At 45.6% G+C, this 26,520-nt stretch overlaps 2 protein-coding genes across 2 annotated transcripts; one reads left to right on the top strand and one right to left on the bottom strand.

Annotated features, from left to right (window-relative positions):
* Positions 1 to 1,674: 1,674 nt before the first annotated feature.
* Positions 1,675 to 14,622, top strand: DBX2 (developing brain homeobox 2). Its single transcript, XM_081211826.1, has 4 exons — positions 1,675 to 3,260; positions 9,001 to 9,096; positions 13,044 to 13,225; positions 14,000 to 14,622. The coding sequence occupies exons 1-4, from the start codon at positions 2,975 to 2,977 to the stop codon at positions 14,345 to 14,347; spliced, it is 912 nt and encodes a 303-aa protein (XP_081067952.1). The 5' UTR covers positions 1,675 to 2,974; the 3' UTR covers positions 14,348 to 14,622.
* A 1,817-nt stretch (positions 14,623 to 16,439) lies between these two features.
* Positions 16,440 to 22,366, bottom strand: LOC308596590 (prolactin-like). Its single transcript, XM_081211839.1, has 5 exons — positions 22,317 to 22,366; positions 22,021 to 22,211; positions 20,844 to 20,951; positions 19,317 to 19,496; positions 16,440 to 17,533 (listed from the first exon to the last, which is right to left on the bottom strand). The coding sequence occupies exons 1-5, from the start codon at positions 22,345 to 22,347 to the stop codon at positions 17,339 to 17,341; spliced, it is 705 nt and encodes a 234-aa protein (XP_081067965.1). The 5' UTR covers positions 22,348 to 22,366; the 3' UTR covers positions 16,440 to 17,338.
* Positions 22,367 to 26,520: the final 4,154 nt, after the last annotated feature.

Genomic DNA, 26,520 nt, shown 5'->3' on the forward strand with positions numbered 1-26,520 from the left:
TATGGACAGGTTCTTGAGCAAGAAGCAAAGAGTGGAAGAGGAGCCTTCTTCGAGTGGTCCCCCAGAGTCTTAGAAAATGTACTGTACACTTTGTTGATTTTTAAATGTTTTTCTGTCATGTTTATAAAGTTAATTTATTTTCCCTTCAATTTTTGAACTGCTCTTTACAGTATGTGTGACTTTAAAGAGCAGTTAATAAACTGTTGTTGTACCAAATTTGGCTTTGTTTGGACTTTTTCTGACCATAGGAACGCATTAATTGATTTTCAATGCATTCCTATGGGATTTCGTGATTCGCAAGACGAAAAATTCGCTAGACGACAGAACTTGCGGAACGAATTAATTTCGTCTTGCGGGGCACCACTGTATAAAAAAGCGGAATTGCTGTGTGTTAGGATGCAATCAGAATTTCAATCTGGACTTAACGCCAAAAACTACCTTCAGTAAAGAGCTGATAAAATAGATGAAATGAGAGTCATATGGTGGTTAGAGTCTCAGACTTGGACCTGAAAGACACGGGTTCAAATCCCCTCTCAGCCATGAAGCTCACTGGGTGACTTTGCTCCAGCTGCTGCCTTTCAGCCTAATCTACCTCACAGGGTTGTTGTAGGGAATTGATGAGGAGGGGGCGAACCATGTACACCACATTGAACTCCTTGAAGAAAAGGTAGGATATAAAAGCAATAAATGCAATGCAATGCAATAAAAAAGTTATTCCTTTCCCTCGACCCCTCCACAAATACAGGCTTTGACTGTGACTAGCTTCTTTTTTTAAATCATATTTTCTAACACGTTATTTAAAAACAAGCAAATGTATTTAAAAAAACAAAAACACCACCTAGTTCTCTTACAAAAGCATGATAAGGAGATTATACAGTATTGTCGGCCAGAAGGTGTTAAAGAAGGACAGAACTTTTTTTATGTATGCGACTACAGCAGCAAGAATACTTATTGCAAAGCATTGGAAGACACAAGATTTGCCCACACTGGAAGAGTGGCAGACGCAATTGATGGACTATATGGAACTGGCTGAAATGACTGGCAGAATCCGAGATTTGGGTGAAGAAACAATGGAAGAGGATTGGAAAAAGTTTAAAGACTATCTACAAAAACAGTACAAGCTGTATGAATGTTAAAAAATTGCACGATCCAGAAAAATATGGTTCCAGTAACTTGACTATGAGACATAGAAAATTAAGTGATATGTAAGAAAAGATCGAAACTTAAAGAAATATTATGTTTAATCTAAGTTACAATTAATTGACAAAAATCACTTTAAGTCTAGAAATATAACATTTGAGAAGTACAAAATAAGGAATGAAACAAGGTAATAATTTGCTGGTATTTTTATTATAGAGAACGCAGGGTAAGGGAGATGTGAGGAAGTCCAGTTAGTTATATAAAAAATGTTATGAACAGTTGTGTTTTTCTTTTTTCTTCTTTTATATTGTTTGTTGGTGTAATTGTATTTGTTTTTCTGTTTGTTATTTCTTTGGTGAAGGGATTTTGTGTGTTTGATATGTGATTTTCTATTTTATGTTTGAAAACCTAATAATATATATATATATATATATATATATATATATATATATATATATATATATATATATATATATATATATATATAAAAACAAAATTGGGAACCAGTGATAGCCCATGTTGGAATAAGGGACTTGAAAGTCCTCTGAGGAACCTGGAAGACAGTCAGAATTTGGTTATCGCTTCCCCACAAGCAGACTCAATAAGGAACTGAAGGAACTAATAAACAGATGGGTTTTGTGGTGTTTTTTTAATGACCATGGAACTGTCCCTTTAGAGATTTGCTAGAATTCTCCCCAATAAAAGGTATTTTTTTGTGCAACACCTTTTTACATGTGATGACTCCATTGTGCATCCCACAATAAGCTTGGAGCATACACTCGCACTTCTGCGAGACACCCCAGCTCAGCCACAGGGCATTTGCCCCCCACCCCCCGGCTGTCCCACACTTTCCCCTCCCTAAATCCGGACGGAGATCCCTTTGACAATCTGTCTGGGAGAGCGCCACCGATTGCATAGACAATCCGAATACAGGGAAGAGAAAGTGGGGGGCATTAGCAAACGGAGGTGGGCATTAAAGAAGCCCTAAAGGCATGGGTGTAGCCAATGGGGAAGCAGCTGCACCCCCTAAATTAAGTGAGTAAATAAAAATGCTTAACTAAAAGTAGAAATTGTAGATAGATTTTGACAGGTTTTTCTGAGCGTAATTTAAAACAACTGTTGTTGAGTTATTCCATGCTGAAGCTGAGAATGATGACATTTTGGTGTCCTGACTCCTGCCTGCCCCCCTTACATGATAAACCCTGGCTACGCCCATGCCTATGGGGTTCACAATCCGCATTAAGCCAAGGTGTGGATGGGCCCAGAGTGGGTGAGAGCAATCAGGGAGTAGTCACAGTTCCCTTTTCCTCACCGGCTCAATCTGGGCAATATCTGGAAGGGGACACAGCCTCTCTGCCAGGGGTGAGGATTGCAGGGGCACGCATAAGGAACCGGGAAGCCCCTTCAGCGCCGGCCAAGAAGGGGGGCCCGGCGATCCAATGGTTTCGAGGAGGCTCCATGCCCATCCAATGGCGGAGGGCGCCCCCGCCCAGCTCTTCGCCCCCATCCGCGCTTGCTTTGTCGCCCTTGTCCATCACTCCTTAAGTCTCCTGGACGTAATTAATGAGGCCGGACACACCTTCTCGTCCGCCGCGTCGGATCTCCGCAGAGCGCTAGAGGGACACGTCGATTGCGCACGAAAGGAGCACCCCTCTCTCGGACGCCCACCCCCCTCCAAGGACTAGAAAGTGGGTGCGTGGAATGGGGACACGCGCGGCCCCCTCTACGGATCCCGTCTGAGGTCCCGGCAGGAGGCTGATAGTCGGGGGTGTGTGTGTGTCAAGGCGTCGGATCCGGGCCAGGCTCCCCCTCCTGCCGCCTCCCGTCCCCGGCGATGCTTCCCGGAGCCTTGGCTTGGCCCTGCGGCAGCTCGGCCGGCCTGCTCAGCCTGCCCGCCCCGCCGGGCTTCGGCAACTTCGGCAAAAGTTTCCTGATCGAGAACTTGCTGCGGGCCGGCGGCGGGCCGGCTCCGCAGCAGGGCCCTGCCGACCTGCCCGCCGCGCCCGTCCCGCTCAAGCTGTGCCCGGCAGCCGCCGCCCAGATCAGCAGCCCCTGGCCCTTCCCCGCTCCAGGCGCCTCGACGGCGGACAGAGAAGGCAGCTTTGCGCCCGCAGCCACAGGTGAGCCAAGCCAGCAGGCGAGCAGGCAGCCAGGCAGGCTTCCCCGCTCCCCAACCCGCTCTCCGCCTAAAGCGATCCCGGCTGCTCAGAATCCCCTTGCTCGATCTTTGCAGATCCACGCGCTTCTTCCTCCCTTGCTCATTTCAGGCTCCGCGGCTGGAAGCGGCGCGCGGGAGCGCAAAGCCCGGACTCGAACTTTCGCTTCTTGCTGGCGCAGAATCCGCAGTCCCGCTTGCTCGCTCTCCGCGAAGTGCAAGCGGCTTTCGCGCTCCCGATCCCCGCCTCGCGCTCCGCGTCAGCTGCGCAAGAGCGAAAAGCCGCTCCCTGGATCCGAACCGGATCCGGTTCTCGACTTCGCACTTGTTATGTCTGCGCTCTGAAACGACGCGGAAACGCACCGCCTTAATCGTCTCTTTTTGCCCCCTTCCGTCTTAGAAGATCGATCTCTATCGATCTATTTGTGTTTTATTGATTTCATAAAATTTATACACCGCTTGATAGAATAAAAGTATTTTTTAAAAAAGCAGTGTACTTCCTTGGGCTATTTAATCCAACGATTTCACGTAGCTTCAATAAAATAACTATGCCAATAACCACACCCCCTCCCCCAAATATATTTAAAAGCTCAGTAATATTGGCGAACGTGAGTAAGTAATAGGGGGTGGTAGTTGTTCCATATACGTTGGTGCTGAGCACTGGGGTTTAAATGTGTATTATGCCTAGTATTTGTGGGGTGATCTCTTTGGGATGCCATGCAACTTGGGAGCAGCAGGCCTGTCTGAGCCACCTGCTTTCCACCAGTAAGCAGCAACTTTCCCTGCGGATCAACCAGTTTATGGACCCTTCTAGTTTCCCCTTGCTCTAGCTAGTACAGTGGTACCTCAGGTTACAGACCCTTCAGGTTACAGACTCCGTTAACCCAGAAATAGTACCTAGGGTTAAGAACTTTGCTTCAGGATGAGAACAGAAATCGCGTGGCGGCAGCTGGAGGCCCCATTAGCCAAAGTGGTATCTCAGGTTAAGAACAGTTTCAGGTTAAGAACGGACCTCCAGAATGAATTAAGGTCTTTAACCCGAGGTACCAACGACTGTATTCAGGACTCTGGTTATTCATTTGGGATGAACACATCCCTACAGAAGTGCTTGCACTAGTCGGCTGGTTTGTGTTTCTTGGGACCAGACCAGGCATGATGTTTTGTCACCTAGATCACCCTAGCCATGGAGATGAGTGGGTTGCAGGGCTGTGCAACAAATCGCCATACCATCCACTGCTGCGGGGAAGGGCAGCACCCCCTCCACCGCTGCTGGGAGGCAGGTACGGCGGGACCCTCTGCCACCATTATAATGGCAACATAGAGAGCCTGGAGGGCTTCACCTAGACCTGCAACTCTGCTGTGGAAGTTGTCCTCCACTGAAAGGAATCCAGTGGTAGCTCATTCCATGGCAGGCCACATTTCATAAATGTATTCAGAGGCCCACTTTAAGAGCTGATATGTCAGGAAGCAGCTGTCCGAGTACAAACCTGTCTATCTGGGACAGTTCCAACATAATTTCTTCTGCCTGTTCCTGAGCTTAACTTTTCTGAAGTGCCCACCAGAAAGACTTGGTGGCTGTTGTGGTGATAGATAACAACTGAATCCTTAGCATCCTTTGGTAGAGGCGCTTGGAGAACTGGTGTGTGTGTTTAAATAAGAACAGACTCTCAAGCTTGCGAAAGCCGAAAGGCCCTGTCAGAAGCATCTGTGGAAATGCATGCTCTACTTCAGGTTTAGTCACTTGGAACTGCGAAATGGCTTTTGGCAGATCTGCTGTATAATAAATGTCATGGGACTTGCAGCCTGTCTTAGTTGTTGATTCTCATCTATTTCTGTTCTCAAGCCTGCAAGCAATTGGCTTCCATGAGAGCCCGACTGCCAATTAGATGAGAGCAGAATGGGCTCTTTGTGGGTGCAGTTTGGGGGAGCGTTTTTTTAAACATTGCCAAGTCTTACCCTGGGTTTTCCACAGGGCATAGCATACTTTTCAGTGGCCGTGGACTTTCTTTACTCAGTGCATCAGGAGTAGGGAACACAGTGCCCTCCAGGCCGTTGAATCCCCATCAACACCAGCCAGCATGGGCAGTGGTCAGGAATCATGGGACTTCTAGTTCAGCAATATCTGGAGGCAAGCAGCGAAGAAAGCAGGGAGGCCAACAGTAGATGGCGCCAGAGTCAACGACGGGTGGAGCCAACTACTTCTAGTTTTGTTAATGCTCTCCCCCCTGTTGAGTTTTACCAGGTAAGAGCTGAGACTAAGGAGGAGGACACAGATTGCCAGGGCCTAGACTCATTGTAAGTAAGAAGGCAGGCAGGCAGGCAGGGGCTGGATGAGGGCAGACTGTGGTTGGTTCAGATAGTGTCCCACTTGTTCCAGTGGACCAGCTCCAACATCTGGAGGGCCACAGGTTCTCCAACTCCTGCTTAAATGAATTTAAATCCATCCATTCTAACTCTTTACCCCATTAAGGAGCTTCACTCCATAAAGGATTTCCACAACTCTCCCCACCCAAGAGATTAGAATCCAGGTCACAAACTCCGGGTCTACTCTTTTGGAATCTGTATAGAGCAAGTTGAGGAAACATGTGGCCATTTGGTGATAGGAGTCCAAGAATGCCTCTGAGGCTACAGGCTTCCCACCATCTTAAAGCTAATGCGAGACGCATGAAGTCAGGGATGGCATTGCATCTGCACCAAAAGGAGTCAGGACATCAGGCTGAGCGCACAGAGGTGTGTTGCATCCATGCGCACACTGGCAGGGGGCAAGGCCAGAAAGGACTAGATGGAAGTTTGCACTGCCATTTTGCCAGCCCTCCCTGGATTGGCTTGACAGGCACCTGCCCAATACAGGGGCTGTGGTACAGGAACAACCAATTGCTTAAGGGATGTTTCATTTGCAAGGAGGAAGGTTTTGCCCGCAGAACAAATTGATGGAGAATGACTTGCTCTTCTTCTTGTTTCAGCTCTACACTGGTCCTATCGGAAGGGGAGTTTGAGACAAGGTGGCATCACATAGTGAAGTAGATTGGTCACAGCATCAGTGCAGTGCATGTAGATCATGCTCAGAAGTATCATTATGAAAGGGGGAGGGGTCTTTAGGCTTGCCAACCAGATCTTAGGGCCTGGGTCAGGGAAAGGAACCACTCTGCGGATTGCTGGAAGTATGCACTAAGGGCGAGCTTTCAAAATTAGCCAGGTGCCAGGCGTATTTTGTGACTGGGGTTTGTCAGAATGTGAGCACTTTGAGAAGTCTTTTCACCACTTCCCCTGCCACAGCACGAGTCACCCTTGCAAAAAGGGCAAAAGGGCAACAAGTCCTCTTCCTTTTTTCTGCCCACAGGCTAGGTTCCAGGAACCATGCGGCAAATAGCTTTTCTATCCTATGCTCAAGGCTCATCTGTGTGGGATGTAATCCACTGGAAGCAGTCAAATACAACATTTCTTGTTTTCCTAGAGTGGACATGCAAGGGGATGTTGGTCCATCCAGTTGAAACTTCCTGTTCCTCCTGGGCTGGAGCATCCTTCCTTGCATGTGACTAGAGGTGGGTGTGACCTTACCTGTCCAGGTAACAAAAGGACGAGTCAGGCAGCACTCTCTCTCTTTTCCCCTTCCTTCTTCGTTGGACCAGCTTTTTAGCTAGTTGTGCTCTGCTAGCTCTCAGCTATCAGAAGCACTGGGACTATTCCCCATATAGGGTAGATCCACATGTATATCTTTGTAACTAAGTCTGCCTTCAGGAATCCAACTGTGAACTGATGTGAGTAAACTTATTTTATTGACTTTAAATAAGATTGTCGTATCTTTATTCTTTTAAGAGGGATTAAAGGGAATTTACCAGAAACGCACAATTCAATCTTAGACAGACTGAATTGTATAATAGTGAGAGGCTTACACAAGCCTGCAACCAGCTATCTGCTGTGCATGTAAGAAAGGGGAGTGTAACTCTGCTACATGAAGGAACTTGCTAGCGCAAGTTAGGAAGGATATTAATAAACAATATATCCTCTCCTGCCACCCTGAACATCCCCACAATCTGCATTTCCATTTGTCTCACGATTTCTAGAAACAGGTCTGAGAGGTTTTTCTTTCCCTGGGAAAACCTGCCATTTAGTGCTGTATTGGAACAGACATCAGTCGGGTTTTCTGCGGATTGACACTTGTCCTAGGGGCAGCAGTGGGATTAAATAAAATAATCTCATTCCCATACGTAGAAATCATGGGACGAATGCAAATGTGCACGAGCCCTCAGTGTCCTGAGTCTTGACACTTGGGGTGGGTGGGAAAAGTATTGATTCAAGAAGTCCTCCTTCAGCATCTGAAAGGTGTGGCAGAAGCAGGCAGGGCCAGGTTTGTCCTAAGGATTCCCAAAGGAGATCATAAGGTGGTTCCTGCTTGCTGATAATTCATGCTGGAGATCTCATGCAAATAATGGCTAATAAAGTTATCTGCCCTGGTTTACCTTCACTATGTGCCCTAACTTTTTATTCCAGGTGCACGCACCAATGTTATTTCTTCTATGGAAATTTAGCTTTAAACAACTGCTGGAGTATTTATTTACTGCCAACACAGTCAGCCATAATTCCATTATGCTGATCATTACATTGGTAACAGGCATCTTCCTGAGTGGCTTCTACATGTGTGGCAAAGGGAAGAGGACCAAAATGGGAACTCAAAGCAGCACAACTCAGAGAAGTCACTCTTGGCAAATATCTTGTCAGCTGCCTTCCCACACTGGAGCTCAAACTGCCTTTGAAATGTGGTGAATACAGTGGGGGAGGGTATTTGGAAGAGGCAAGGAAGCACCACTTGTGCTCCTGCAATCCATTCCAACTATTTGGTGCCTCATCCTAAAGCATCCTTATTTTGGGAGTCAGATGAAGGGAAACGCAGTGAGATTTCTGGGCTGGTGCCTGTGAAGCAGCTGAGCAGAGACCCCTTCAATCTGTCTGCAGTGAGCCATTAGCATGCAACGGCTTGCCGTGCAGGTAGGGCAATGGTCCAAGAAAGGGTTGCACTTTGCAGTGCCATGGAGAACATTTCCTGATCCACGTGGCAAGTCACACTGCACAAACGACTGGCATGCAAATAGCCCCTTTCATTGGAGCAAACTATTGTTTCTAGGCGTTCTGTATTAGGGTTGAGATTTAAAATGCGCTCAGTGGGTATTCAAACAACCTGTGTGTGGTTGGAGCAACACATTTGCTAACCTACAATGCTGGCATTTTAGAGCCACCAAAATTATTCAGAGTAAATAGCACGGCGGCTTAAAACAGCCGTTGCTTGGCTATTCTGCAAAATTAGTTATCAAACTGGAGATAATGTCAGCCAGTGTTTCCAGAAGTTAGAAGCATTAATGAATCACGGAACTTAACCTAAGCAAGTGTACGATTGACCAAATAACTGCCAGCAAATAAATGTGCATGGAGGGTTCATCTGGTTATATTTTTAAGCAATTAATGAGATGAAACGGATTTTGATGAAGTTTGTTGCACAAGGAGATGGCTTATCATTTCTCTGTGTTTGCATTTAGGCAGAAAAAAACGCTGCTCCCGTCACAGTGGATGCCTGACGGAATCCACTTTTTACCGAGAAAGTAATGGCGAAACGCTAATTGGCTTTAATAGATTTCTATTGTAGCATTATCTATACTTAAAAGTGTTGTGAATGCCAGCAACATTCATTGGACTCAACCCTGTGTTTGCAGCTCTTCTGAAGCCCTTTTTCTTGAGAGCCCCGCCAGTTTATTCGACGTGCTGCGGTGGGTCCTGTCAACACCCTGCGTCTCCCACTGCTTTTCCAAGTAAGTTTTTATGCTTCATCAGTAATGCTTGAGTTATTCTGTAAACCAAAGCAGCAGGATTTAATGTGCGCTGGGAAGAGGGGAAAAAAAACCCCTAATTGGTGATGCAATGGCAAAGAGCTCATGCCTCTGTAAAAATCACAGCAATTCCATTCAGAAGGGTTCCAAAGATTTATCAGACTTCAGTACACTGAGTAATTGTGAGAGATTTTAAACCCCATTGAGAGAAAGTGCCAACCAAGGGAGGCATCTGGCTTTCAGAGAATTGGGAAAAGATCCACAATTTGCTTTCAAGGCCTGAATCAATGGTCATTCGTAAATGGGAAATGCAAAAACAAAATGCCAGTCTTTTTTTTATTATTAAAAAAACAAACAAACAAGCCAAAACCTAACTCTTAGGAAACATAAGGATTCTGTTTTTGAAAAGAGACATCCTTTCCACATTTTAAACTTGGGGTATTATAACGCCAAAGATTTATAAGTCCCACAGTTATCAGTGGAAGAGTTCTACATATGGATAAATCTCCTTATTAAAGTTGGTAGGACTTGAAAATGTATGCATAATACCTTTTTAAAAAGTTTTCTTTCCGTTTGGTCAAATATGAAAACACACAAACAGATGTGTATACAAAATTACAAATTACAGATCACAAAGGTAGCAGAGAAATTTAGAAGAAATATCACACCAAATTAACATCGTCATCATTACCATGACTGCTTGTACTGTTAGGATTCCTGAAATAGCATGTATCAGCAGATAATAGGGTGGAGGTGGAGTAAATGGTTATTTGCTCAGTATAAGAGTTTGTTTCACTCATTTGATTGAATCCCATCCCTATTTCAAAGCTATTCAGATTTTGCTGTTTTTGTTAAGCATTTCCAGTGCTTTAGATATGTGCTTCTAGGTAGGTAGTGTTCCTAGAGCTCCCTGTGAAAGGGGTTAATTATTAAACAATTTTGGGAATAGCTGGGCGGGGGAGGGGGGTCTCCTAAAACTCCAAGCACCTTTAGCAAACTACAACTCCCAAAATTATTTGAGGAATGCCATGACTATTTGAAGTGGTATCAAATGTATGGTGTGAACATGGCCCACAGTTTTTCTGAAACTATTTCCACATGGTAACTGCAAAAAAACTTGATCGTACTATTCCGCCCCGCCCAAGTCTTTTATCTGAAGAGATATTTTCTATGAGTTTAATTCATTTTATACCACTTTGATGACATAATTTTCAGGCTAGTCCAGTAGATTTAGATCCCGCAAGGTAAAAAGGTAAAGGTAAAGGACTCCTCGATGGTTAAGTCCAGTCAAAGGCGACTATGGGGTTGTGGCACTCATCTCGCTTTCAGGCTGAGGGAGCCGCCATTTGTCCACAGATAGCTTTCCGGGTCATGTGGCCAGCAGGACTAAATTGCTTCTGGTGCAATGGAATGGTTTCCGTGATGGAAACCAGAGCACACAGAAACGTTGTTTACCTTCCCGCTGAAGCGGTACCTATTTATCTACTTGCACTGGTGCACTTTCAAACTGCTAGGTTGGCAGAAGCTGGGGCAGAGCAGCAGGAGCTCACCCCATCAGAGGGATTCGAACCATTGACCTTCCGATCGGCAATCCCAAGAAGCTCAGTGGTTTAGATGACAGCGCCACCTACGCTAGTCCAGTAGATTTAGGTAGGCTAGTACAGTAGATTTAGGTAGGATCCCCTTTCTTGACACATCTGTTTAGGTTGCAGATGTTAGGAACCCAAAAGCTTCCATCCTCACAACAACAACAGAAATTATTGTTGATGGTAACTGGAATATCTGAAGGAAGCGAAACTGGGGTCAAATGCTCTCAGAAAGAATGAATACAGTGAAATAATAACATCAGAGCCCTGCTGGCTCTAGTCCAAAGTCCTATTTTTTCAATTGGAGCTTGCCAGAACTCAGTTCCAGCACCTCTCAGGTGGACACCACTGCCATTATAACAGAACAAGGGAGAGTGAGTTCCGGCACCTCTTTTTCTAGAAGAATAGCACTGCTATCAGTACTGTGGGTCTGATTCTTTGGCAATCCCTCTTGGATATGATCAGAAAGACCCTCTTCCTGTTGAACTTCCAAGGTACTTGACAAAGACCTTCCCTTGTCATTTTAAAGTCAGTTATGCTTTGACTTTTTATGAGGCTGGTGCGCTTTCTGTTTGTTTTGAACACTTCTCTGTTTTGATTGATGGATTATTTTACTGATCGCTCTGTAAACTGCTTTGTCACCGCCGATGGTGGAAAGCTGCCCTTGAATATTGAAAATAAATCAAATAAGCTAGATAAATCCAGTTCAACATTCCGATGCCTACGGGAAGACCCCAAGCAATAATCTAAATCCACGCTGGAAGATATGGCTGCTGGAAGGATCTCCTTGTGCTAGTGACAGATTTCTAGGAGGCGGCTGCCTAGGTGGTTGGAGGGGGGGCGATGGTAGAAGAGGCTTCTTTATGAATGTTTCAGGAGGCCAGTTGCTAAGTCGAATGATTCTTGACAAGTGAGGCAGTAAATGCTGCCAGTTTAATGAGCTGCAAGTTTCAGAGCCTCTCTTTAGGGAGCTGACACTTTCCCACAGAGCGTTTTACATGGGCCCAGCTACCTCACAATGGGCAACAGCGCCGTGACCAATTGCCACTTTCACTTTACTCATCCACACGCGACCTCACCACCATTTTTCACTGTGCCGATGAACTTTAGGAACCATTTTGGGCTGAAAGGGCCGGGCCAGGGGTCACTTGCCCTTTTGTGTGGCCATAAAGCGGGGTTCTGTGCGCAGATCTTTTCTCCTGTCTCACATTCCACGAGGATTTCTGGACACCATTTAAAGCACTTGACTGAAAAATAAAGCAGTGAATGAAACTGACTTTTATAGACTCATTCTAGCTCATCTTCCCATATAACCCTGTCTACCTGAAAAGGGATTTAGTGAGCTGAGCCGAGCGCATACAGGGACCTACTGAATACACTGGGCCCATTATCAACTGCGGCAATTGTTTATTAACCAGGACTGATACACTACTATTTTGGAAGTGACCTATTAATTGTCCATTTAACTAGAGCGTATTGAATTGCAATGGAAAAAATGGAAACCATGACGAAAGCCTTTACTCGCTCCTTCAAGGTGGTCTCTGCCACAAAGGCAAATGAAGATTGTTCCACAGATTAAGGAGACATTTATCACCATATACTAGAATGCAAAGGAGAAGCTCCCCCCCCCAAAGTATTTGGTACCATATTAGCGTTTGTGTCAACATGGTATTACATCCTTCAAGGGTGGAGTTCAGCTGCACAGGCCTGCAGGCTTGTTGCAGCTGATTTGTCCTGACAAAACCGTTGTGATCTATAGGTGAGCTTATTCTTCTGCCTACAGTAGATCGGGGGTGAGGGGTGGGAATCCATAAAGTTCTTTATCACAATGAGGACATAGCTCAGAATGTAAGATCTGATTTAAACTTGTGGTTTTATTTTATTTTATTGTGGTGGTTAGCTCTATACCTCCTGTTAAAACAGGTTAGATGTTCGGTTTATCCGAACTAATCTGAACCAATCAGAGATTATAGGAATCTTGTGAGTTATCCAGAGTTTTCTAGAAGACTGTGGCCTAATTCAAATATCTTTACTTGGCCAGCATTCTGATCACACACACTTAGGAAAGGGATGTAACTGAATGGCAGAGCATCTCCTTTCCACATAGAACATCTGGATTCAATTGCTGTAGAATGAGATGTAATATTTAAGGACAGATATGTTGCATGGGCTTTATCTGCAGCAGTTTATTGTGCTGCAACAGCATCTCTGAAACATAGCGGTATGGGAACTCTTTGAAATCAGCCTGCCAAGTTATATGCAGGATTTCCCCACCCCACCCCCAAAATCTGGCTCACTGGATCAATGACACTAATGTGTGCTGCTCCGTTTTTCTTGCTGCAGGACAGGAAAGTGTTTTGCCTCTTCTAACCCAGGATTCCCAACCCCGGAGAGGCATTTTAAGAAGAGCTGTTTTTTCTGAAGATCAAAGAAAAGCTTTGGAGAAAATGTTCCAGAAGCAGAAATACATCAGCAAAACAGACAGGAAGAAACTGGCCCTCAATCTGGGTCTCAAAGAGTCACAGGTAACAGAGAGGTTTGGTACCTCGTCAGCTGTGTTCTGAACCTCTGCTCAGTGGCGAAGCTGCATTGCTCTGCTACTGGGGGCGGAGAGCAGGCGTGGGCGTGGCTGGTGCCCCCAGGGGCATGGCAGCCTTCCGCAAGGGCATAGCATGTCCCGGGGTGTGTGCGCAGTGTGTGTCTGAGGGGGCCGCCACAATGGCACCCTACCGGAATAGTGGTGCCAGGGGGCGGGCCACTCCCTCCACACTCCCATTCCTCTGCCAGTGCCTCTGCTCTGTTCCTTGTTTGAGCAGAAGGATAACAGGGTTTTGTTAACCTCCTAAAGTAGAGTTCATCTTGGTTCGTAAGGGTGGCTTTTGGTTAGGCTCAGAGAGGGGAATGAAAAACTTAAGGCCTCGATCCAGTATATCTGAAGGAGCGTCTCTACCCCCATCGTTCTATCTGGACATTGAGGTCCAGCGCCGAGGGCCTTCTGGTGGTTCCCTCACTGCAAGAAGCCAAGTTACAGGGAACCAGGCAGAGGGCCTTCTCGGTAGTGGCACCCGCCCTGTGGAACGCCTCCCATCAGATGTCAAAGAGAACAACAACTACCAGACTTTTAGAAGACATCTGAAGGCAGCCCTCTTTAGGGAAGCTTTTAACGTTTGATGTATTATGGTATTTTAATATTTTGTTGGAAGCCGCCCAGAGTTGTTATTATATTATTAAGGTGCATATGGTAGATGGAATTATCTTAAGAAACCAACAATAATAGTGTCGAATTACCCCACCAACAGGTCAAAATCTGGTTTCAAAATCGAAGGATGAAATGGCGAAACTCCAAAGAAAAAGAAGTGCTGTCAAATAGGTGCCTGCCAGAGGAAGGTCTTCAAGAGACCTACCTTTCCAAATCTTTGAATTTTACCTCCTCGCCATGTCCTGTTTGGGAAATAGCTCAACAGCAGTCAGGTCCAAGATGGCAGAGCCTCCCGGAACATTCTGAGAGACAGAACGGCAGAAGCAGCTTGCAGATACCTACAAGAGCAAACTCCTCTCCTGATACATTACATTTGTATCGAGAACAAGACAGCACAGAGAAGGACATTGTATCATATGGGGTGGGGGGAACTCATGGAGCAAAATGATAACTGACCATTGATTGAGGATGATTCCTCCCACAAGACTAACTGTATTTTATATGGACGCTGAATTAGTTTCTATACTCCGCCATTTGCTAAAACAAAAATGTAACACGTTGGCAAAAACTAATGCTATAAGAAAGATTCCCTAGTCAGTCTTCTTCCCTCATATGTGCCTTCTGGCCTTGAACAGTACTTGTAAGTGAAGTAGGAAGGAACTGATGGTAAGTGAACTTTAAAGGTTGAATGTGAAATTCAGAATACATGGTGGTACACACAACCTGCAAATGGAGTGTTTGTGGTCATTCTCTCCAGACCAATTAATTCAACATTTCACAACACTAATGTCTTCTCTAAAGCTGGGATGCTGGGATCTGAGGCCTTCCTCCCATGTGTTGTTGGACTCCAACTCCCATCAGCGCCTGTCAGCATGGCCATTGATCAAGGATGAGGGGATCTGTAGTCCCAACATCATCAGGACAGCCACAGGTTCCCCATTCCTGTGACAGAGGATCAAATCATTTATAAAGCAGGTGAAAAGTAAAGGTAAAGGACCCCTGGACGGTTAAGTCCAGTCAAAGGCGACTATGGGGTTGCAGCGCTCATCTCGCTTTTCAGGCCATGGGAGCCGGCGTTTGTCCACAGACAGCTTTCTGGGCCATGTAGCCAGCACGACTAAACAGTATCTGGAGCAACAGGACACTGTGACGGAAACCAGAGCACACAGAAATTCCGTTTACCTTCCTGACGCAATAGTACCCAGTTATCTACTTGCACTGGCATGCTTTCGAACTGCTAGGTTGGCAGGAGCTGGGACAGAGCAACAGGAGCTTACCCCATCGCGGGGATTCAAACTGCCGACCTGATCAGAAAGGGGAAGAGGTTTAGACCACAGAGTGGCAGGAGGTATGGCCCTGGCATTCTCTGCATGTTGAAAAAGTCAGCCATGTTGTGGCTGCCTGTTTTAAGAATGCCTTACTGCACTGCCATATGAGGAGGTCAATTTTATAAGTGCAATATGACCATCTTAGAAGTAGAAGCCGCCATGTGACGAAGTGTTCCATACCCCATACCTCCTCTAAAGGTGTATCTGAAGAAGTGTGCATGCACACGAAAGCTCATACCAAGAACTTAGTTGGTCTTTAAGGTGCTACTGGAAGGAATTTTTTTATTTCCTCTAAAGGTCGTTAGGGAAGTGATAAAACCTATAGTGCATTATATTAGCTCATCGTCTTTACTTGTCATAGATAATGTGGTAGATGTTGTGGGGCTAAGGTGAGAAATGGTGGTAGAATCTGAGTCCTGGCAGTAAACTCAGTCATGGCTAAGAAGATACCAGAGAGTCAAGCAATGGTAGGTGAGACAAAAAACAAAAAAAGGAACCTGAGAGCCTATTTATGCTATAATTTTATATCAGTTTTGTACCAATTTCCTGTCCTGTCTTCCCCAAAGAACCCTGGAAACTGTGGTTTGGTGGATACACAGAGGGTCTTCCATAAAGAGATTCCTAACCCTTTAGATCAGAAGAATCTTGCCATTGTAATAAAATAAAATAAAATAAAATAAAATGTACTGAAGATAGAGGTAAAAACTTAACTATACAAAATACATTTTGGAGGTTTACCTAACCTTTTATTAAACCAGCTCCTTGGGATGAAGGAATGTCACTTTTAAGCCAATTTTAGGCTCCAGCCCCAAGCAAGCTCACCTGGCAGCATGTTCCATTGAGTGACACAGAGCTTACTTGCAAGTAAATGAACATTGGATCAGTGGCATATCTGTAGTGGATTTGTGCCCAAGCAAAAAATGAGGCAGAAGCCAAGAAAAACCAAGGAGAGAAAAAGAGAAAAAGACTGTGTAGTAGACCATCATGATGGGCCCTGCACATCCAGCCAAGCTGCCTCTTCCATTGAAGTGAATGAGCAGCCATTGCTCCACCACATCCCTGTGTGTGTTCCACTCTAGGCCAGGAGTGTACTGAAGCAAACCCATTTTTAAACCTTGAAATCAAAGTAAGGAGCTAATCCATTTGATGTTATGGGAAAGAAATACAAGAAATACCGTGCGGTGCGAGATTCCGGGGGTACTAGGTGTGCTTGCCAGGGTTTATTCCCCCCCCCCCCATTTTGGGCAATGAGGTAGCATGGAGAAATGTGGTGACTTCATGATCTATAGTTTATTTACACATATATGCAACCTGAGTGTAGCTGGATGGAATTCCCAGCATCACACTTCCAAGAGATTGTCCTGCTTCTCCCATAGCTGCAACAGCATTTGGCTGCAAAACACAGATATCAGCCATGCACTCTCTCTCTGTGTTCAGCCTGTCACAGTCAGCCCATAAGGAGTTCTGATCCAGCTTGCAAACTGACCTTCCTGCTAGCTTACATCAGGCCAAACAGAAATCCTAAACCTTTTTCAAACCCTTTTGTCTCTGCCCTTGGTGTCTGGCACTGAATGTCTTGATGGGCTCATATTTTGTTATGTTATTGCTGGTCTTTCAAGGCTGGCCTGGCTCCAGCAGTGTTTGGCACAGCTCACTCAAACCTTGATTAATTCTAACATTTACTATCTGGGGAAGATCTAGCACCCAGGAGTTTAGGGGACCCTTGTCCCCCGCAAACTTATAATAATCATTATCGAAGAACCAGGTGTGCTTCTCCGGCTAGTGATCGTTTTACTAGTTACATGCTCACATTAAAAAAATGAACTATTTAAAATGCAATTTCACGCAGCATTTGATTTGTGAGCTATCACCAAAGTGCATTTTGTCTGCTGTGTCAAGCCACATAGTCATAATTTGTACTCTTTAATTTTTCAGCCGATTACAATGGAAAAGGAATCGGGGGCAGAGCTATCTGAATCCAGCTTTTCAGTTAATAATTCAATGAGACCGCAGGCATGATAAAGACCTTTATAAATTATTTTGCTCACCGTCCACAGACAATACACAATGCTAGTCCTGGAAACTGCCTTGCCATTGCAGATTTTAAAAAATCAGCAACTATTTGCTGGCACAATCCTACATTTGAGAACTTTTAAGTAGTTTTGTACTTTGTTGGAGTCTCTCCTGAAGCAATGGATAAACTCATAGTCACTCATTAAATTGCCTTCATTATTAATGGATAAACCAGCTGCTTCGGATGATCCCACGCTGCTGAGCGAATTGCTGAAAATCCCCATTGATTGCATCTGAATAAAAGAAAGAAAAATGAAATGAAGACAGAATGTACACAAAACCAAACCTACAGTCCTGAAAAAAATGATGATAGGACTAGAGTTAAAAATATCAGAATCTGAGTTCTTGAAATATTCAGTAATGAATAGTTCTAACCAATGTGCTCAGAAATAACTGACATGGCATTATTCTAAACTTTCAAGACTAGAATTTTAGCATTAAACTAGAAATGTGGAAGTAGTACCAGGGATTTACATAGGCTGTGACTTAACTGCACAAGCATAGAATTTTATTTTTGTATTAAAAGAAATACCATGGTAATCTCAGCATTCATTTAAAACAACACAAGTTTCTAGTCCTTACAGATGATAGAAATGGTGGATTGGGCAGGGGGAACTGAGAAGGATTTCCAATAGTTAGGAGGCCAGGATTGCAGCATAGTTCTTTGCCTCTTCTAGTGACCACAGAAGAAGAATAAATATTCATTGAATCCCATGTAAAAATCCATTCATAGCTGATTTTTTAATACTATACTGTACTTCTGCCACTTGGGGCGTTCACTGGAAATTTCAAGGTAGACAAAGCCAGGTTTATAGGATGCTAATTTGGGCTGAAAGCCTCAGAAGTACAGTGGTACCTTGGGTTACATACGCTTCAGGTTACATACGCTTCAGGTTACAGACTCCCCTAACCCAGAAATAGTACCTCGGGTTAATAATAATAATAATAATAATAATAATAATAATAATAATAATAATTTATTTATACCCCGCCCATCTGGCTGGGCCTCCCCAGCCACTCTGGGCGGCTTCCATAAAAACCAAAAATACAGTAAAATATCACATGTTAAAAACTTCCCTGAACAGGGCTGCCTTAAGATGTCTTCTGAATGTCAGGTAGTTGTTTATCGCTTTGACATCTGCTGGAAGGGCGTTCCACAGGGCGGGCACCACTACCGAGAAGGCCCTCTGCCTGGTTCCCTGTAGCTTTGCTTCTCACAATGAGGGAACCGCCAGAAGGCCCTCGGCGCCGGACCTCAGCGTCCGGGCAGAATGATGGGGGTGGAGACGCTCCTTCAGGTATACTGGACCAAGGCCGTTTAGGGCTTTAAAGGTCAGCACCAACACTTTGAATTGTGCTCGGAAACGTACTGGGAGCCAATGTAGGTCTTTCAAGACCGGTGTTATATGGTCCCGGCGGCCGCCCCCAGTCACCAGTCTAGCTGCTTTGCTTCAAGATGAGAACAGAAATCGGGCTCCGGTGGCACGGCTGCAGCGGGAGGCCCCATTAGCTAAAGTGGTGCTTCAGGTTAAGAACAGTTTCAGGTTAAGAATGGACCTCTGGAACGAATTAAGTACGTAACCAGAGGTACCACTGTAAGTGCTATTGAACTCAGTGGGGCTTGTTCCTAGGTAAGTGATGTCAGGCTTACAGCTATGGACAAGGAGCATTCTATCTTACAGGGATACTTTAGAAAACTTATACCAATGGGATCTCTTCACTAAGCACCCTTTGCTTCTCTGTTGAGGTCTTGAGATTCTCCTGAGGCTCCACCCCCTCCTTAACCACACCTCCTCTTCCTAGGCCACACCCCTCTCCAGCCTGCTTCGCACTCTCCTTGACTGCTGTTTGCCTGCCTGGAATTTGTCCTTGAACTCTGGTAAGGGCATGTGGCTCTTAAAAGACTTCTTAGAAGGGAATGAGGGCTGGAAAAGATCCCTAAGGCCTGTTTCCCGCAGGGCACAACATACAAGTCACAAGCAAAGTTCGGTTCTGCCTGAATTTAACCAAACTAGCCTTCTCCGTGATTTTTTCCACTCCCGTCTCCAGCTCCTGCACCATGTTGCTGATTTCCTTGGCTTTGTGCAGGTTCCCATCCGACAATTTAGGACGATGGACTCTGCTCTGGTCAAAGTGGGACAGAGGCTCTTTCCAGGCTTGCAAAAGCCTTAGGATCAATTGCGTTAGCTCTTCTCTCTGAGTGTACAAGAGAGACAGATAACAGAAGACAAATATCAATTTGCCTTGGCTGTCCTTTCTATCCCTGTTCCCTTCCAGAATATTCAGCATTGTGAGTTGGGTCAAGACTCCCCAGGAGTGAAAAGTCTGCTCATGGGATGCTCTGCTGAAGGAAGCAGAGGAGGTGAGTCCCCCTCCAAGCCCCAATTCCTCCTTCACCTTGCACCTCCCAACGCCACCTCCCATGCTGTTCCAAACGCCTGATCTTCCATGGCAGCTTTTTTTGGGGAGAGGGCACAGGGATGGTGGTCAGTGAAAACTGCTTCCTTCTTCCTCTGGTGCAAGCATGGCCAACATGGTAGCTTCCAGGTGTTGGACTGCAATTCCCATCAGCCATAGCCAGCGTTACCAATGGTCAGAGATGATGGGAGTTGCAGTCCGGCAATATCTGGAGGGCACCATGCTGACTGACTCTAGTGGGAGAGAAAAAGAGACAATTTTTGTGACTGAAAGGAGGAAGAGGGCAAGGGAGATGGTAAACAGGAAAGAGGAAGGGATGAGATGAAGAGGAAGGGAGGTTAGAAGGGGACTAGCACAGCCCTGAACTCTTCAAGCTAGACAGAGAAATTATGAAAATTTACAGAGAGCTGCAGGAGGAGAGAGAAGGGAGGTAGAGAAGGAGGTAGAGAAGGGGAAGTAGGGAGAGGAAGAACAAGAGATTAGAGCATATGGCTCTGCGGAAAGAAGCAAAGACACGGGCAGAGTGCAAAGAGGAGAGAGGTGGTGGGCCAGACATCAGCAGAGCAGCAAAGGTAGAGGAGAGCCACTGGGGATTCCCAAAGGTTGGTGTAGATCATAGAGGTGCATGTTGTAATACAACTTGACCAAGTTAATGGCAGAGGAGAAGGAAGAGGGAGCATAAATTTAATGTGGATGCAGGCAGCCAACTCTTCCTCCAGAACATGAGCGGTTTTGGCTTTCTAGTGCAATGAATTCACTTACTTAAAGAAACCAACCAACAACCACATTTTGCGATAATGAAAGTGCACTGGAAAGAGTGGAGCATTTGATTGACACAATGTTGTAGAACCTCCCCACCAAATGTTAGACATAGTGTCACCTCCACAAAAGCTTTCTTAAGCAAATCCAAATGGGTCTCCAATAAAATGTGGGCATCATAGAACCTCCCCCCAAAATTGGGCAAACAAATCAAGTTGAATAATCACTAAAAAGTTGTATGGAAGTGATGTTTGTCAGAGAGATTATGCTGGAAGGATCCACTGGTTGTCTAGTGGCCAAGTCCCTTGCCCCCAAACTGGGTAACTGGCTACATCAGCAATGTAGAACATGCCCTGTTGCACTTACCGGCATTTTCTGAACATATTCTTTGGCATTGGGTGTCAACAACCAGGAGGTGTGGCATTTGCCAACAGATTTGGTCAGCTCGTTCCCACCAGGTAGAAAATATTTTCCCTGCAAATGAAAGAAGAAGGTCTCAGGAGTTAATTTGCCAGAGCATAGATCTTTTCCACAGTCGACAGCTTGAGGAGGCTGCATGGATAGGACAGCACCTAATACTTCCCTGATGGCGCAACAAAACCAGATGTTGTCTGGTACCATGTGCATCCAAAGGTACCGTATTGCACCTAACAGCTACGGCTCCCAAAATACATATGAGGAAATAGCTATTGAACTCACAGGTTTGAAAGCGATGCACACGTAGGCTTCATGTTCAGGAAGATGGGGTTATGAAATAAAGACTGCTATCCTAGCATTATCTACCCATCCATCTTTACATTTTAATCCCACCTGTCCTCCAAGGAGCTCAAGGCAGTCTACATAGTTCTCCCCTGCCCTCACTTTAACTCTCACAACAGCCCTGCAAGGTGGGTTAGGCTGGGAAAAAATGACTTCCCCCCTAAACCACAGCAATGAGCTTTAAGTAAGAGGGGCAATTTGAAGCTGGTTCTTCCCCAGGTCTCTAACCACTACATCACAATGGCTTTTAAACTTCTGAAAGGAAGATATGAGTAGGTGTCTATTTGTGTATATGTGTGTGTGTGTGCGCACACACACACCACCACCACCACAACAACAACAACAATATATGGGGTGGGAAAGAACATTTGGATACCATAAATATGCACACAATTGGGCAGTTAGTCTTCTGTGTGTGACTATTGTATTTTTATACCCAGTGCTGCCATAAGTCCGGGATTTTCTGGACGTTACCGGGATTTCAAAGGCAGAAGCGACGTCCGGGGAGGAATTTCTGGAAGGCGGAATTTTGGAGTTTTCCTTAAAAAAAGCACCTCAACAACTTTGGGGGTGTCTGGCAACCCTATAGCCGCAGGTCTCAGGGTGTTTCACACCATAAAATTACAATATAAAAACACATAATACATAATAAAAATATATGTAAAAACAAGAGCAACGCCATCATTTCCCCCTCCTTCCGCCACATATTTTAAAATCAACCCACCGCAGCTCGAGACTGGAAGTAAGGGGGCGCGGAAGTTGGGACAAGCGCCCAGAAACTCACCACCAGATCTAAGTGGAGGGCTGTGGAGAGCCTGTAGATCCTGTTGGAGTGCAGGATGACCCGGTCGAAGAGATCAGCCACAGCTAAGAAGCGGCAGTCGGCGTCTTCGCCGGCACACTCGGCCGCGGAGCAGCCTCCTCCCAGCGGCTTCTCGAGTGCCCACAGCAAGAGAAGCACCGGCCAAGCGACACCTGGAGGGAGCAGAGCAGAGAGAGTGGACGGGCCAATCGCGCAGCGCCGCCGCCGGAGACGCACCAATCGCAGCTCGGCCCGCCCGCCCAGTGCCCGCCTCTTACCTTCCTTGGCGGCGTCCTGCGCGGGCCGCATGCTGCTGCTGCTGCTGCCGACTTGGACGCGGGCGGCGGCGGTCCATTGCGACCCCCTTGCTGGTGGAGAGGCCCTTTATACGGTGCGAGCGAGCGGAGCGGAGGTGCCGGGAGGTCGCTTAGTCATTCCTCGCTCTCCCTCTTCCTTCCGTCGGATTTGCAAAGCTGGCAGCGAAGATTTACCCGATCGTGCGGAGCGTTGGCTCCAGGGGAGAGCAAGCAGAGCGGCAGTCCTTAAAGGAACTCTGGGCTGCGCGTAAAAGAAACGCGGGCGAGGGAAAGAGGCGCCTCGGAGGTGATCTGCTGGTTGCAAAATGCACGCTGAGCAGGGGGGCCAACTTGATTAAAATATGGACTTGGAAAGCCTTTATAAGGATATGCATGGAAATTCAACCAAGGGGAAGCGAGGAAGTCACTTAACGATGTTAATAAGTGTAATTTTAATAAGGTTATGATGTATGTTTGCGTGTTTTGCTGGTTTATAATTTTGTGAAAATTAATAAAAAAATTTGAATAAAATATGGAAGGAGGGGCAGGTAAGCCCCGCCCCGCATAATTAACAACTTAATTAAATTTATTTATTTGATTTTTCAACTTCAAATTTTACAGATATATCAAACATAAATCATAAAAACAAGATTCAATGGATTCTCCATCCTCCCCTATGTAGGTCTTATCAATCAGTTCCTCCCGCATCTTTTACCATAATCCAAACCCTTTACTTCTTCCATTATGTCCAGAATCAACCTTAAACGACAAGTGCTATTCCAATCCTACTAACGATTTTAACTGTTTACAGTCGTCTTTAAGTTAATTTTTCCCATTCCTCACATAATTGATCTCTTGATGCTGTGCATGCACACTGTTTGAATGGCAATAGCCATTAACTTTGAGGAGTTAAATATGGAGTTAAAAAAATATGGGGGGGGGGACCAAAGGGACCCTTCGGCATCCTTATGATGCTAGATATTGTCCTCCATGGGCATAGCCAGGATTTGTGTTAGGGGAGCAGGACACCCACCTGTCAACGTCCTCTGTCTAGCAGATTCAGAATGAAATGTCTCAACAACAGTTGCTTTAAATTACAGTGGTACCTCGGGTTACATACGCTTCAGGTTACATATGCTTCAGGTTACAGTCTCCCCTAACCTGGAAGTAGTACCTCAGGTTAAGAACTTTGCCTCAGGATGAGAACAGAAATTGTGCTCCGGCGGCGTTGCGGCAGCAGGAGGCCCCATTAGCTAAAGTGGTGCTTCAGGTTAAGAACAGTTTCAGGTTAAGAACGGACCTCCGGAACGAATTAAGTACTTAACTCAAGGTACCACTGTACTTTCTTTTGACACCAAGTGTTCAGAAAAACCTGTCAAAACCTTTCTACAATTCATACTTTTAGTTAAGTATTTTTATTTCTTTACTTGCTTTGGTGCACCCCCCCCCCCCGCCCGGCTACCCATGTTGTCCTCTCTGTCGATGAGGAAGAACTGCGCACAAACACCTGCATTTTCACATAGACAGCTGCCTTATGTACCATGCCGGATCACTGGTCTATCAAAGTCAGTCTTGTCTACACTGACTGGGAGCTGCTGTCTCTGGTTTCAGGCAAGAGATGTTCCCAGCCCTGTCTGCAGATTCTAGGATTGAACATGGGCTTTTGCATGCAAAACAGTTGCCCTGCCACTAAGCGGAAGCTCTTCAACTAAAGAGGCATTTGATTTGAACTCTTGTTATGAATGTTTATTCAAAACCTGCCAAGGAGTCCAGTTCACTTTGTTGCATCTTCAGATACTTTGTAAAGGGTTCCCATTCATCCTTAAGGTCACAGTTATCCTTGTCCCGTAGCTTATATGTCAGTTTTGCCAATTCTGCATAGTCCGTCAGTTTTTCTTGCCATGATTCTTTAGTTGGGGTTTCTTCAGTCTTCCATCCTTGTGCTACCAGAACTCTCGCGGCCCTGGTCGCATACATGAATATGTTTTTCAGCTTTTTTGGCAGGTCTTTCCCTACAATCCCCTCTTGTTTGTTTATTATGTTTTATCTGCCACCTCTGTTCCCCACCCACAAGGAGTCCAAGATGCTGTACATGGTTTTTCCTCCCCCAATTTATCATCACAACAGTCCTGTGAAGCAGGTTAGGTTGAGGGACAGTGACTGATCCAAGGTCACTTCGTGGCTGAGACGGGATTCAAACCCTGGTCTCCCAAATCATAGTCCAACACTCTAACCACTACACCACCCTGGCTTTCCATTCTAAATATTTGCAATTAAAAGTACCAGGCACTTAAAAGTGTGATCCTGGGCATTCCCACTTGGAAGTAACTCCCCACTGCGTTCAGTACAATTTAATCCCAGGTAAATTCCAACCCTTAGGCTGAAATCCTATTCACTTACCAGGGAACAATTTCCACTGAGATCAGTTGAACTTTCTACTAAGCAGACATGCATGGAGTAGAGCTCCACGTTAAAAACAACTAACAAAATCAAGCAGTCAGATGCTGTTTCAAAATGCTTGCAATGTGTTAATTATATTCACTAGACATGAGTACAAGGTTGAATGTCTTTTGTTTAGGTGAGTGCAGGCTAAATTTTGGCTAGGATATAGGTCAGGGATGGGGAAAGTGTGGCCCTTTTAACTGATCAGATTTTCGGGGAACATTACTAGAGGGCACCACAAATCCAGGGCAGAGACCTAGTTCCTACTCACAAATCCTTCTCGATGATCCAAACAGGCAAGAGGTATTATCAGAGTTTAGGACAAATTCCAGCCAGGCAAAAACACTTAGGGTGTGGAGCTGGACCAGCGAGGGGCGTGGCTTGAGGAGAGAGGGCGTGGCTTGGGGAGAATTGCAGGAGTCTGATAGGGCTGAAGGGTTACTTTCAGCCTCTGGGATTAAGGTTCCTCATCCCTCGGTTATAGCATACAGGCCTGCCCTGGAGGAGAATGCACTGCACCACCATGGTGGTTCCTTTGTGAAAATGCTATGTTATTTGCAGGTTAGGACAGAAGGAAAAGTACAGTCAGACGTGCTAGTCCCAAGGCAGAATGTGACTCAGTCTCAAAGTCCTTCATCAAGGTCACATCAATCTGCTTCTGACAACCCAGTGTTCCCAAACTGCTTGCATTGCTGTCACCACAGCCAAGTAAGATTTTCAGGGGCGGGGACCCACCAGAGAACACATTGCCCATGGCCCCCTCAAACCTGGTTTTTGCTTTCCAAGCCCTTATTGCATTATTGAAATATTATGCCCCATCATTTTGAAACTGCATTTAAATAGCCACTTTCATTTTTATGGCAAGTCTTTTTATCTTTTACCTTTCCATCCTACTTGGGGTATTTGTTTTTAGGTCACTACCATATGCTGCCATTTAGATGCACATGTTGGTGTTGTTTTTAATTCCTTGACTGCCACCAGATGACAACTTGATTGTAGTGAGGAAGCCTCCAGGCTTTCTTACATACCAGTGTTGAAACTGGAATAAATGGACCAAGTTGCCCTCCCTCCCTTAATGTGATGCGCACAGATGACTAACAGAGGCAGCTTTCTCCTAATTTGTTGTCAGTCACATGGATGACAAGTTGGCTTCAAAATGCCCCAAAGCAGCCTGACACATGGATCTGCTTCCACTTCTATCAGTTTTATTTAGCAGTGAGGACAATCAACCAAGGAAGGTGTTAGTAAGTTACCCAAACAACTGGTGCTATAGAAGGAAGTTTGGTGGCAGAGTTTCGCAGGAGCATTGGTGGAGGGTTTCTTGATGTATGTCTATATGTTGTTGTTGGCCACTTGCTTGTCTTTAGAGACAATGGAGTGCACTTCCAGGGGTGAAGTCAATTCGCTGCATTAGCAACACCGAATGACCTCCCCAGGAGACAAGCCTGGGCGTTGTGCATGGTGGTCTTGGGCTGCCCAGACAACAAGACCCCGCTCTTAGCCCTGCTGGTGTGGTCCAAAGGAAAGCAGAGCAATCCATTTGCCACCAGCTTGGCTGCAGGAGTTGCCAGAAGGAGGCATGCATGGCACCATTTAACTGTCTTAGGGACTCCACGCCAGATTTGTGTAGGTTTTACTCAGTGCTTTTTTCTGGGGGGATGCAGGGGGACACATACCCCGAAACATTTTGCGAATCTTTGTACGCATACTTCTTGGCCTCTGAATGTCTTCTCAGAATACAGCA

Source organism: Podarcis bocagei (assembly GCF_964188305.1).
Source record: "Podarcis bocagei genome assembly, chromosome: 10".
Taxonomy (NCBI): Eukaryota; Metazoa; Chordata; class Lepidosauria; order Squamata; family Lacertidae; genus Podarcis; species Podarcis bocagei.